Consider the following 14,795-nt stretch of genomic DNA (forward strand, 5'->3'; position numbering starts at 1 on the left):
CTGAATGCCCTCTTTGTTTCAGGCCGGAGATGGTTGTTGGTTGGTATCACAGTCACCCTGGCTTTGGTTGTTGGCTTTCTGGTGTGGATATCAACACTCAGCAGAGCTTTGAAGCCTTGTCGGAGAGAGCTGTGGCAGTGGTTGTGGATCCCATTCAGAGTGTAAAAGGAAAGGTAGAGTAGATTCTATCTTTATTGCCATCTACTGCCACATTCTGTTTACAGATACATTAAATAAAAATCCATTTTGTTCAAAGCAGGATTCTTAATTACACAGAAAGCTGCTGTCTGTTTACTTAAACAAACAAACAAAAAAACTGTACAAGTTGATAACTGTGTCTTGGTATTATTAGCAATTTATTTAGAGATTTCTTCTTTAATCACTTATTGTGTAATTTTCATGAATATTTATCTTTAAATTTTTTGAATTTCATAAAATTAGGAAAGTTAAACCATACTCAAAGCCTGCTATAAACATTTTATTAATATTTAAATAAACATTGCTTTACCTTTATTTTCAAATGATGAATTTGGAATTGGCACAACATTTTAAAAATCTATTTAAAGGGCATTGTTTTGCAGACATTGTGCAGGACATATTCTGGAGGTGTGTTTTCCAAATATTTTAGACAATGAAAACTTGCCCAAAGACTTGATATCAACCATTCACATTTTTGGAGTGAGGACGCAAATGAATGATTAAATATGCTAAATAATTCTGAAAACAGATTAACTTGCAAAGCATATTGGGTTATAGTTCTTTGTTGAAACCCCTTTTGTTCTTGTTTAGTTCTCTTTCTCTTTTTTTGTTCATTCATTCTTTCTTTTTTTTTTTTCTTTCTTTCTTTCTAGCCCCATATGCCATTTTCCTATTTCCTGCCTCATGACAGCAGGGAGCAGCTCTATTATCACCTTCACAGAGCTGTCTGCAAATGTGAGAGGCAATTCGATTTTGCTCAACCACAGGGAGAGTGGATTAGAAAAACTACAGAACATACAGAAATTGGCTAGGTGGTTACTGCTTTAAAATACTGCTGAGGTGTCTTGTTTGAGCATGTACTTCCATTGTAGTGTAGAATAATTGTTAAAATAAAATCACAATATATTTATGCAATCCTTTTTATGCAGGTTTTACAAATAATTTTTAGAGCACTTAGAAATAAATATTAGCTTGTTATCTATCAGACCTGGAGTTTGATAGTAGTGCAGATTACATTTATATCTGCTCACCAGCAGACAAACTAAACATGGCTGTTAAAATACAGAGTTTTTATCTGTCATAAATTTGAAGTTGAATGTTTTCTGACATCATATCATTATCATGTATAAAAATTGAGGTCTTCTCTAAATCATGATCCTATTAGGTGTGATTTAGCTTTTCAGAGGCAAAAACTATCCACAAAAACAATAATAGAAACTGATATACTAGACCATTCAGAATGGATAGCTTCTGATTCTTGCTATATGCCTATATTTCAATTTATTTACTTTTTTTTAACTATATGTGTTGTTACTCAACATATAGATAACAGAGGTTGAAAAATCCTTGATTGTTATTAGCTTTATGAATTATATTTAATACCTCTTAAGTTTAATTCTATATTTTAAGGTACCTTTTAGTAACTCATAAGTAATTCATTTAAGTAATGATTACTGTCTTACAAATATAACAATTATCTAATAAAGTCCCCTACCACAATATTTACAAGTAATAATTAAAGCTTAATTTTAAATGTAATTAGAATTCTATTTTGTAGTATTAGTTCAACTTAGGTTTTATGATATCTTGACTCATGTGGTGGTGGCTACTTTGAAAAAGGAAAGTATAAGCTTAAACAATGAAAGAACGCATTCTCAAAATAGAGTAAATAAATGTAAATGTAAATAAATGAGTATGTATTTTATTTTTGGTTATCCTTTTGTAATGTTTAAAATGGCAATTTTAGTTTCCAAACCTAGTTTAAGTATTGTATAATATTGGAATTTTCATTATTTCTAATTAATTGTGATTTATATTAAAATGATGAATTTCATTTAAAAATATGCCATGTGTCACATGTCTTAATGTTAAATTTAGTTTTTTAAAAATAATATATCTAAAATTTATGAAATCATATGTATCACTGTCTACTTTTGTATGTTAGGAAGAAATCTTTTTGAAAAAATTTAGTGTAAATATCTATCATTGATGATTTGTATCACTTGTTGGACCTAATGTCTAGATTCATACTATTATATCTCTTGAAATAAGGATCCAGTTCTTTGTCAGTAATGTAACTTCATCTTTAAGGAGTCAGAGTTTGATTGTAATTTATGGTTCTTTCAGTGTCAAGTCCTCTCATCACTATGAATCAGATTAAATGCTAGTAAATCCTTAGTTAGTGTTTTAGTTAAATCATGATACTTAGGAATATAAACTTATAAAAATGAAGAATAGCATAAGAGTCTCCCTCTCCCTTTTCCAGCATGTGATTTATCAAAGCTGTCAAAATATTTAGTAAGGCAATGATTAGATCAAGAATTAAAATGACATTTTATATATAAATGATTTAAGTTGGGTCTCTGTTCGCTTTTTATAAAACCGCTTTCTTGAACATTTTATATATTTCCATTTTTATAAATTCCAATATTTCTGTCTTTGAGAAATTAGATAAGCCTGGATTCTTTCTTGGTAATCTCAATTCATTGACAGTAGTTTGATTTTCTTTTATGGTGACTTGATTATATTTTTATTGAATAATTGCTGTGAGCCAGGTATTGTGAATAACCATTTCAACATCACATTTATTCTTTGTTATAATCCTAAAGATAGGCCCTGTTACCATTACATGTTATTAGTGGTTAAAAAAAAAAATTAGGGCCAAGGAGATTGCTTTGCCAAAGTCAGACCATGAGTTAGCAGCAGAACAAAGATATGAATCCAGTTCTGTAAAATTTCAGGGCTCAGGCTTTTTTAATGGGTCTTTAATTCCTTAATTTTAAACCACTATGAATGATATAATCAGAGTAATTGCAGAATGCAAAATGAATACCAGAGGTTATTGTGAGGTCATTCCTTAAGTTACTGTGGATAGGTGTCACTCTCTTCAGCATAAGTCAGGGGAAAGAGCTGTATGTTTCCTCTAAGTTCTCCATAGTTTTCTGTAGGTATTATGTATTATATATTAATTGATTTTTTAAAATGTGTTGTTCCATTAATTTTAAAAAACAATTTAGACAGACTTATTCCTGTTGACTTTTGTGACATCCCTAGGAGTAAACATTGAAATCAACATAAATAATGAAATACACTATATGATGAAGAATCTGTAACCCTCAGCATGTTGTACAGTACTATAAATGTTTTAAAATGATACAGGTGAAAACCAATGGTAATTGCATTCATAATTTAAATGGAGAGTAAGCTCACAGAAGTTACCAGTGAGTTCTGCTCTAATCAGTGAAATAGTTTATAAGGTCTGCTTGCAGCATTTAGTTCATGTGTAAAATATACATATTTACATATTTTAAACTTTAGTTCTCAAGTGGCACAGTGGGGACCTCTTGCTGAATGTTTTATTATCTTGTATACTCAGCCCACAACCAGATCCAGCAGCAAATTTAGAAGTTAATTCAGCTTGTAATGTGACTATACTTCTCTCTTGAGGCAAAAAGAATGGTCACTTTGGGCAAAATCATAAAACTAGCATACAACTTAATTAGGATATTGTAATATATTTATTAAAAAGCATTACTGCTTTAGAGAACTCATTTTCCTTGATGGGGTTCCTGTTAATAAAATGCTCAGTTATTACCAGCTAACTAACTCCTAACAATCATTGTGTCTGTTCTCTGTTTTGAAAACATAAAAAAAGGAATGACTAATTATGTCTAAATGTGTCTTCCACTGGTTAGGTTTTCTTGAAGCATTTTTATTTAATCTGATCAAAACACTCAATGGACTTTAAAAAATGTGATGTTTATCTAACTGCAGGTCAGCTTATCTGCAGATATTTCTTAAGTATACCTGATCTGTATGCTAATGGTTCTAAGATGCAAAATGAATTTTAAAAAATGGTCTTTGTCTTCTTTGAGAAGATAAATTATATACATTCAGTGTTAGTAGTGAGCAAGATCTTATTCTGCCAATTATATACTGATAACCTACATTGCATAGTGATACAAAATATACTGAAATTGGTTGTTTCTGTAAGTATTAAATTGGTTGCTAGAGACAGAAATAATTCAACAAATACTTATTCAGAATTTTGTATGTGCCAGTATACAATAAAGTATTACTTGTATAACAAACACAGTAAATGCAAATTAACATTAGAAGAAGGGAGAAATCAGTTGTAGGTTGCACAAAGTAGATAAAGCTTGGGCTGAGCTTTGAGGGGTAGGCAGGACATCACTCAGAAAAGAAGAGCTTGTACCACATGGGAAGAATGTAGAAACAATATCATTCCAAGTGGTACTTACCTCTTTGTTCATTCTTTTTTCCACAGATGTTAGAATGTAAAATGAGTGGTTTGATTGGTTTTAATTTGTTTAAACAACTAGCATTTTACAAAAGATGGGGCTTTGGAGAATAAATACAAATACAGGAAGAAAGTTAGGGAATGTGGCCAGGTACCATGGCTCACATCTGTAATCCCAGCACTTTGGGGGGTCAAAGTGAGTGGATCGCTAGAGCCCAGGAGTTTAAGACGAGCCTGTGCAACATGATGAAACTCCATCTCTAATTTTTAAAAAAATTAAAATAAAAAGTTAGTGAATGAATGTTGTAAGAGCATACCCTTTATTTTCAGATATCTAGAAGGTTGTGTCTTTTCTTTCGGGGTGGGTAGCAAATATTTTACTTTTCCAAGAAATTTTATATTAGAAAGTTTTAAGATGGTGAAGGTTTTTAAGTACTCAGTTTACTCAAATAGTAGTCTTGTTTTGAGCTTCTTATTTTATATATCTATGTATTTTATATATATATATTTTATATATTTTATATATATATATATATATATATATATATATATTCTCTCTCTCTCTTATATAGAGAGAGAGGGCATAGAGTAATGAAGAACACAGACTTAGGGGGCAGGCCTGCATTAAAATCCCCTTTTTATCTCCTCTTTACAGTGTGACCTTGAACAAGCCTTACCTAATTTTCTTGAGCTTCAGATTTTTCATCTATATAACAGGAATCTTAGTACCTATTTCATAGCAGTATGACTATCATGAGGTAATATATGTAGAGATTAGAGTACACATGTCATATTAGGAGGTATGCAATAAATGATACTTTATTCTGAAGATTGACATAATTCATACTTAAAAGGATCAAGAACTAGAATATTAAAAAAAAGAATGTGAATGTTTCTGCAAGTTTTGATAAGAACAAGCCCATAAATTAATCTCTAATTTGCTACACTTAGGAATATGTAATGACTACAAAAGAAATGAAGACTTCCCTTCTTATATTTTGTACATGCTAACTAATCTAGGAATACTCTTCTGATTGGCCAACTTTTATTTAGCACTTACCATTTTCTAAGATATTTTCCTTGGGCATGCTGATGAGAAGGAAGTGAATATATTACTTTGAAACTTGGGCCTATGAGGTGATTAATGTATTGCACTTAGCCATTTTGTATTTTATTCATCTGTCTGTGTTGTCTTCCCCACAAGACTGAGACTTCTTTGAGGAGAGATACCAATTCACATCTTGGAATTTAGTGCGTTGCAATAGTTTTTTAATAAATGTTTATAAGATAAAATTGAGGAATGAATTTGCATCAGCGTTCAGCCATTACCAATTCTATTTTTTTAGCTTTTAGCATATCCAAAAAACTGCAGTTAATTTCGTGACATTTATTAATTTTTTATATGTCAGCATAGAGTCATTTATTAAATGACTGGAACGTGTGATTGACAAGGTCAGTTAGCCAGTTTACTCATGGACATTATCCTTGATCAATTTGAACCCTGTAAAATTAGAGCTAGAGTTCAAGTTTAATAGTCATTTGTCTACTAAAAGTAGGAAAAGATATTTAGTGTAGCTGCTATATTTATAAGATTATTTTTTGATCAGTATCCCATGAGTGTCAGCTAGGGCTGAGTAGTCCTAATCATAAATTGTATACATGCCTTTTCTTTGTCTAGTTTTCCAGGTGGAAAGAGAAAAATAGGAAATAGAATACATAAAAAAATCTATTTCCATTCCTGACATAGCTCTATGAGCATACCCTTCCAAGGTATTCTTGGAACAAGTTTTGTTACTGTATTATCTTTTGTTTGCTTCCTGTCTTTCACTCTTATTATCAGTTGGAAGTTTTATAACACTCTCAGATCTTGTGAGGACACCTAAGAAAATATTATAGGTACTAATTTGCCTATATATGATAGAATAACATGTAAGTTTATCACATTTATTTAGCTGATATAAGAAATTGTCAGCTAGGAATGTAGAAATAATTTTACTTTTAAAATTCTAAGAGCAAAGTCGTACACAGAGGTAAGAGTTCCTATGGAGTTCTTTTAACCTGGAGCTTCTATATTAATAATATAATCTCTGAGCTAATTTGTTATGCTTTACTACTTGCTGTGCATTTTGAATGATGTAAATGTGCTTCAAATTAGTTTGAATCCAACTGTTTCAGTAAAAATACATCATTCATTACCTGTAAGAATATTATTTATTGACACTCACTTCTTGAATGCTTTTCTCTCTGTAGTCATCTAATTATCCCTGGTCATTGGTTCAACAGACACTTGTTGATCACTACTTTGTGCCAAGAGTACATTGGAATTATAGAGAAGAATACGATCTACTCCCTGTCCTTAATGCCAGTTTTGTACCAGCAAGTGGAAATGTGGAAACTATGACTTTGATTGAGAGGCCTTTTCAGAGCCCATATATTTTAATTTTTAAAGATCACATTCTAGATGTTACATTAGCCATTGTTATTTGTGAGGATATTTCTGGACCTGGGACTTAGTTTTGTCAGGTTTAATGTCTTCCTGTCATTGTAATTTTCTAAAGAGGGTAAAAATGAAGTGGTAAATTTTCTTCAAAGTCATAATTGATCCCTCAGTTGTGATTTTTAGGCTGCTAGTAAGCTGATAAATAGATGCTTACAGCCACTTTTCACTTTCCAGATAGCTTTACCATATGCAGTTTTAAATCCAAATTAAATACATGTCAGTGCCCTATGAGTTTCTCAGTTTAGCGTGTCACAAAAAAGTATTTCATGAACTCAGAACTGAGCAGTGATAAGTAAAGACTATATTGTTAACAAGCTACTGATTAGATTTTGTTTATAGATAATGGATATTTTTCTTTTCTTTGCCTTGAAGGAAAGATAAACATAAGTGGTAAAAATTTCTATAGCATAGTAACCAAAAGTGCTTTTTTTTTTTGAGGTTTTCATTTCAATGTGCCACTTACTCTGTTACAGAATGGATATTCAGTGACGAATGAGACACAAACCTTGCTGTTGAGTATAACTGAACCTAGTAGTAGTCCTTTCTTGGTTTTGTGTCAGAACAGCTATTATAACAAACAGCTTTATGATGAAGAGTACTGGCTTTGGCGTGCTGTATAGGTACAAATCATAGTGATATCATTTACTGGTTGTGTCATTTCATTTAATTGACTTAAATTCTCTACACTGCAGTTTCCTCATCCATAAATTGATAATATTAATACCTACACTTGGTTGTTGAGAGGATTAGCAAGATAATTTCTATATAGTATTTAATTGATAAGCAAAATAAAAATACACAAAAGTGATACACAGCAAAGTAATTGGCCTTTACATATTTTTCCTACTAAAATGCCTTTGCCTATTGAGAGATAGTAGTCCAGTGGATATACTTCGTATTTTTCTTTGAATGTGGTGTTGCAGCACAAGCAATGTATATAGGTCCTTTATTCTCATCCACATGCTCTACGGCCATGCTAACAAAGTTGAGCCCATCTGTGTTCTCTAGGGCCCTTTATTCCTTTGCTTTATATGGAATTGCCAACAGGCAAACCAGTTGTTTTAATTTTTCCACTAGAAAGGGATCTGAAGTCACTGGTTCCATTTTATGTAGGCTGAGTAGCCACTAGATAGAATTGACACTCTTAAGTTGATATCAGACTAGTGACCCATAGGTGATAGTCTCTTGTAGCTTATTAGTAGTCCCCTGAGGAGTTCAATTTTAAGCTCACTGTTTGTCACTTGTGAGTCTAGAAACACCGATCATGCAGGAGTAGTATCAAGATTCTAGGCATATTCAGTCATTTTTAAAAGAGAGATAATAACCTTCAGTACAACTATACACTTTCTTATTGTAATTAGGAATTTCCCTAAGGAAATACATCTTAAAGCGTCACTCTCTAATTTCCTAATTTTTTATATGTCAGGTGTCTCTTGATGCAAAATTTATAGTTATAACGATTTTTAGGTAACTTTTTTCCAATTTTAACACTCTTCATGATAGCAGTACTCTGCTTTGTTAACTGTATCAGTTTGGGTCTTCTGTGGATCAGATGCCAAAATGAAATTCGACATGCAAGAGATTTATTGGGGGAGACACCCATGTTGGAGAAAGGGGAGAGCCTTCAGACAGCAGTGAAGGTTTGACCCTGCAAAGGAGAAAGTGAAGGTAGATTGGGTAGAAGAGCCACAGACTGCCGCTAGTGCTCAGAAAATTTCAGCCAGGCTGCTGGGGAGTCCTTGAGCCAAAATTAGCCTTTAGAGGAATCCCTTATTTGGCAGGAATGGCTAGGTTCTAGTACCACTGCTGTGTTCCGTTGTTGGCTGGGAGCTGCCCAGGAGAAGTATGACCTGGTGTGAATGCCCAGTGGATCCAAAGGTGTAAAAGCTGGAGGTTGTGAGTCAGTCATGTGCTCCACAGCAGGTTCTGTTGAAAGAGCTGAGCTGGGCAACTCCATCAGTGCCCCAGTTACTAACACTGAAAACTATAGTGGCAGAAACACATATATTATTTTATTACCAAGTCTATGAGGCATCGTCATTCATGAGCAAATGGAGAAATTGAAGGGTTAAATAACTTGTTTGAGGTCCCTTAGCTAGTAAGTGATAGACCCAGAATTCTAACTTAGGCAGGATTGACTCCAGAGTGCCTCAAGCATTTAAACCTCTACACCATACTGACTACATGCATATGTTGAAAAAAATTCTGTGAAACTTTATTTTTATTATAACTTAAGTAAATTCTTTTCCCAGTGTTTCATGAATCTAAAAATGTCTAATTACCTTTTACCATACTAGTTTCTAAAGATCGATTTGTTTTCATTAAAGCATATATGTTCAAAACTTGTGGATTTACTCTTTGAATTTTGATGCATGTCTTCACTTGTCAAAAAAAGTAAATTATGCAAGTTATACCCCATCCCCCTTTTCTCCCAATATACTGAAGTTGTACTACAGATCTCTAGCTACAGTAAGCAATTCTCCAAGGATGAAGAAAGAAAATGTACATACACATAGGAATTTCTTTTCCAGAGCTAAAATTGACATTTTATAAATAATTTCCGTGTTGCAAACTTGAGACTAAGAAATCACAGCAATTCAGTGATATGCATTTGGCATGAGTCAGTTTTAGTTCTTAGTGCTTTTCATTGGAAATGGCATAAAAAGTAAGATTTCTCTGAATTTTTTATGCTGTGGGCTTACAAGAGACATAAGATGTTTTTCTCTTATAGATGTCTGGCAGTGCATGGCAGCAGAAGTAACGAAATGGTCACAAACCCCAGCAGTACTTCCCAGGTCACATGCACTGTTAATTTTTAAAGAATCTAGAAACAAACTAAGCAGTTGATAACAGGTCATTTCTAGGTGATAAAGAGTATTTGATATGGGTTGAGTGTTGCCTTTCTTTCCACACCTTTCATTTTTATAATCATTTAGAGATTTACTTTATATAGTGATGGTTTTATGTTTTAAAATATGTAATCTAACTAGTAACTGAATTTTTACTTTTTTCTTTTTAGTGTTTGACATTGATTTTGAGGTCTTAAAATTTTTTTCAAGATTTTAAAAATTATTTCATTCATCACTTATGTTCACCCATATATGATGAACTGAATAATTTTTATTATATATAATATATAGGTATACCTATATAATACATATATATATAGTGAGCTGACCTGAGGTTATGGAAGATTCTGATTGCTTCATTTTTAAGCTCAAGAAAATAAATGCATTATAAATTCTTAAAACATTACTTCTACTCTGTGTAAATACCCATAGTCACTGACTGTAATATAAGTGCAACTGGACCAAAGGCAACTACTGAAAAGAGAGAGAGAAAAAAATTACAGCTACTGCCAGAAGTGTTTGCGTATTTTTCTTTAAAACACCTTTGTATTAAACTAATTTGAAGAGCTTTGCTTAAAAATAGCTTCCTTCGGATGTAAAAATTGGGAACTATAGATTGGTGCTTTAGAAATTTAGTCTAGTCTTTCAGTGACCTAGCAGTTGATATGAAAACATGAATTTTAAAATAAATAGCATATTGGATGAACTGTATTCTACTCATGAAAGAAGCCAAAAAATTATGGATTAAATTGAGTTTTAAGTAATAAACCAGATTTATCATTAAAATGAAATGATAGATCCTTGACCCTTGGGCATGCTTGGAATAAATACGGAACTCAGTATTGTTTCTAAAACTATTTTGCTTTTATAATCTAAGACAGATGTACAAAAAACATGCAGTTTTTATTTTGTATTGGCAGCTTCCAAATATTTAGTATCTATTTCCAAGAGTTGCAATTAGTAAAGCAACCATGGTACTGAAATCTGCACATCCCACAAGCTAATTATATTTGCAAGGTCAGAGTGAATACATATTTTCAGAAAAATAAAGGGTTATATAAATATGTGTCTTCTACTTGGCTGTTATATCACAGTTTGTTGATCTGGAGTATAATGTGTACAATTCACAAATTTGTCTGATAACAGAAAGTGGTGTGTGATTGTGTTTATTTTACTAACCAGTATATTCACAGCAATCACTTCCAAATATCTCTCCAGTAAAGATGTGTTAATTACAAAACAGACAAGGTCTTCTATTATATTAAAGCTACTAACAAGAAGACAGCAGGAATCACACATGTAAATAGCATCATCAACCCCTATTTTAGTCCTCTGTTTTGATCTGTGAGTTGCGCATAGACCAAAGGTGCTATTAAAGACTGAGTGTATGAAATAGGCAGCATTATATGAACAAAATTTATTCAACAAGAAAACAGACCTTTAACATGAATTTAACAAGCCTGAGAAATTATAAACTATCATATGCTGCAGATTCATGCAGTGATAATAAACAAAAAAGGAAAGTAAGAGGTTTCCCTAAGCTAGCCAAACTGCTAATGGTTTTGTTATAAGCTGTCTACTGTTGCAGTGACCTCTGAAAAGTCTCAAGGCACTTGTACCAGAAAAAATTAAATGGTCAGGCGGGTGAATAGAGATTCAATGTAGTGTGTAGGCCTTAAGCATGGAAAGGAATTTTTCAAAGTCTAGCATCATATTCCTGAAAATATTCTTCATACTTTAGCTCAGAGGTTTTTGTTATTATATATTAAGGAGATAGTTTTTGTGTAAAGTTTTTTGGTTAAATTACTGTTTGAGTTTATAAGATATAAACTGAACTAATTTAATGTCTATATACTTCAAAATGAACTGTTTAGAAAATTCAGAGAGCTCAAAAAATGGATTATTTCCCCTACCCACCCATACATTAATTAATTCTTGGGAGTTAATTTGTTCAGTGTGTTATATCTAAGATTTCTGTTCTTAACCATGGAGTGACCATTTTGCTGTCATTCTATTGCATCATGCTGTAAATACACAAACATGGAGAAACGCTTTCAGCTTATACACACCATCGAGTGCTCACTAGGGCTTTTTTTTTTTTTTTTTTTAATCTTACGGTGGCATAATTAACACCTTCTTCACCCATTGCTCATTAGCGCACTGGACATTAATGAGTCTATTTTGATAGGTTGCTCTAAAGGATAAATCCACTGATTTTCACAGCGCAAAAAGCAATTATAAAATTATACAAAAATTAAAATGTAGACTATATTGCCATGTTTATATTTTATTGCATACTAAATCTAATTTTGGTCTGCAGGTTGTTGAACATGTTAGTTTCCTTAAGACAGTTGCTATAGTGATGGCAGCAAATTCCTTTAATCTTAGTGTAAAGTAGTCATTTTCTATAGGCCATCATTGCTACTCAGGAATTGTCAATGAAAGCATGTCATTTTATTAAGTTCTTGAATTTTTCTCTTAGTTTCTTAAGAAAATTTAAAAAATTTGTTTTTAACAGATCATGATATCTACTTAACTGGTATTTTCATTTCCTTTTTATGAAGTTTCACACCTGCTTATAATATTTCAGAGAAATAATACAGACTTCTACAAGTAAAATAACTGTCTGCTGTTTTAGTTTGAAAGCATTCAGTATAAAAAAGTATATAGGAATTTTGTTGTGATATATAATGAAATTTTCATAATTTTGTAGTAGCTTTTTCTCCCTCTCACAAATGAATTTACTGAAATCTTGAAATGGACCAAAATGATGCTTTGCTCTTAAATATTTACCGTTAATAGTTAGGGTGGCAATTCTTAATTTTGTATTTAAGTTATATACCTATCTTGGAAAATGGTCACCTTCTTCCTCCTTTGCCAACATTTTAACTTTATCTTATTTTATGTTCTTTTTTAGTATGAGTGTGAGAAAATTTTACTTCTATATTTTTAACAACTGTTTGAAGTTATTTATGATAACATCTGACTAAAATATGTGTGATAGTACTTGTTTTTATTGCTTTTTTAAAAAAAGAGAATATGTTTAGAAAAAAATTTTAAGTATAAGCATGTAGGCCATATTTATTTATATATAAACATGAAAGTTAAGTGTGGATTAAGGTTATTGTATAAAAAGAAGAAAGTTTTCACAAACTATTAATTCATGTTCTGGGGATACTTGGCTTTATTTTGATGCAAGAGGAATGAATCTTTGGGAAAATGTTAACTGTTCAAAATAAAAGTAAAATTCAGAGTTGATATGGTAGGCCGAATGAGTAGACAGAAGCTTAGACTGATTCACTTGTCATCATGTTTTAGTCTAGGTTTGTATTTTTTGTTATTGTCTTTGGACCCATCTTAGCAATCTTTTACAAAGGGTGATTTTCTTTCTTTAAATCTTGTTCTTTAGCATACAGCATACAGTAATACTTATTACAAACAGAATTTTCAGACTTGATTAGATTTGGTTGGCTTAACTATTTTTAATCTCTTAATATCCTCAAGTAATAATTGTACAAATAAGAACAAATCTAGTTGACACAGCTTTTAAAACATTGATAAATCTTAATCGTTCAGCACTTTTAAAGGCAAAATATAGAAATACTCTGTTACTTACTATATCATCTTGCTTTAAGATTGTTTCATGTGATAAATCGATTGAGTTAAATTCCCTTAAAGTGGCAATCTGTCTTAAAGTCACATGACTTTACATAAAACTTTAGTGTTGAAAAGCTTTAGCAAGTCTGTGATTCTTGTTAATCTCTTTATATGTAAGAGCTAACAGATGTTATTGTATCATAGAAGAATTTGAAGTATTTCTGTACACACAAAAAGAATATACCTATTGTAATATCTTTACCATGAATTTAGGACCATATCATTCCATACCATGTTCTTGGCTTAAAGCATGGATGACCTTGGTTTTTTTATATTGTGCCTTTTATACTTGACAGTGGCTTGGACATTTAAGGCCATCAGACAAGGTATAAAGTCTTTCATAGTCACAAGAAGTAAAAGGTATCTGACTAGAAGAGAATACGTGGGCAAGTGCCTTGCTGGCTGTAATTTTGTTGTCATTTCAAGTACTGTGGTGGTGTAATTGATGTGACAGGGCTGGGCTTTAGATGTGGTCCCTTAACTTGTGCTCACTTTCAGTTTTAGTTTCTCTGTCATTCATTTTGATTAGGTAAAATTTAGGTGACAAACATATGCACACCAGTGAAGGCTGTTTGGTGTAAGTTTAGTAATGACATATTTCAATAATAAAGATGCAAAGTTAATTTTTTTCTTTACTGCTTCATGAAAATTGCAATAATTGGTGTCACCTTACATTACAAGATAGAGGGTGGTGTGCTGATGGCACAGTCAGCAGGAGGTTCTTTTTTATTAATATTATAATTAAATGATTTTCTGGATATAGTCCAGAAACAGATGCACGTTGATCATGCCTTGTCCACTGTTGCTTGGCATTATCACTTGCTTTTAAAAAAAAAAATTGACTTGACACCTTGTTTTTACAGGTTGTTATTGATGCCTTCAGATTGATCAATGCTAATATGATGGTCTTAGGACATGAACCAAGACAAACAACTTCGAATCTGGGTCACTTAAACAAGCCATCTATCCAGGTATTGCCTATATTTGATAATGTGTTAAAACTCTGTTTTAAATTTTAAAAGCCTGCTATAAGTAGTCTTTTTAAGTTCTAATTCTTAGCATTTTAATTTGCTTGCAAATTAATTTTTCTTTTGTTTTAAAAGAGAATTGTGGCAATATTGTTGTAAAAGTTAGATTTGCTCATATGTGAGTCAGTTTTTAATGGGATCTTTAAATTTTCCTATCATATTTGAAGACACCCTTTTTGGGAGCATAGTAGATCTTTTATCTTGAAAGCATTCTGGCTTTGCATGGTTAACATTATAGAGAAGGACCAATAGGAGTTTCCGGTGAAGGATGTAACTATTATCATTGCTTGATTAGTAGGTAT

The 14,795-nt window shown here is 31.9% G+C and overlaps 1 protein-coding gene across 2 annotated transcripts in view; it reads left to right on the plus strand.

Annotated features, from left to right (window-relative positions):
- The window catches only part of PSMD14 (proteasome 26S subunit, non-ATPase 14), a 106,997-nt gene that overhangs the window by 66,252 nt on the left and 25,950 nt on the right, over nt 1–14,795 (plus strand). For both annotated transcript variants that reach the window (XM_054478938.2, XM_063648245.1), the window contains 2 exons: nt 23–173; nt 14,329–14,436. In XM_054478938.2, coding sequence (XP_054334913.1) covers nt 23–173; nt 14,329–14,436 — 259 coding nt within the window. The remainder of the gene's footprint in view (nt 1–22; nt 174–14,328; nt 14,437–14,795) is intronic.

Source organism: Pongo pygmaeus, chromosome 11, assembly GCF_028885625.2.
Source record: "Pongo pygmaeus isolate AG05252 chromosome 11, NHGRI_mPonPyg2-v2.0_pri, whole genome shotgun sequence".
Taxonomy (NCBI): Eukaryota; Metazoa; Chordata; class Mammalia; order Primates; family Hominidae; genus Pongo; species Pongo pygmaeus.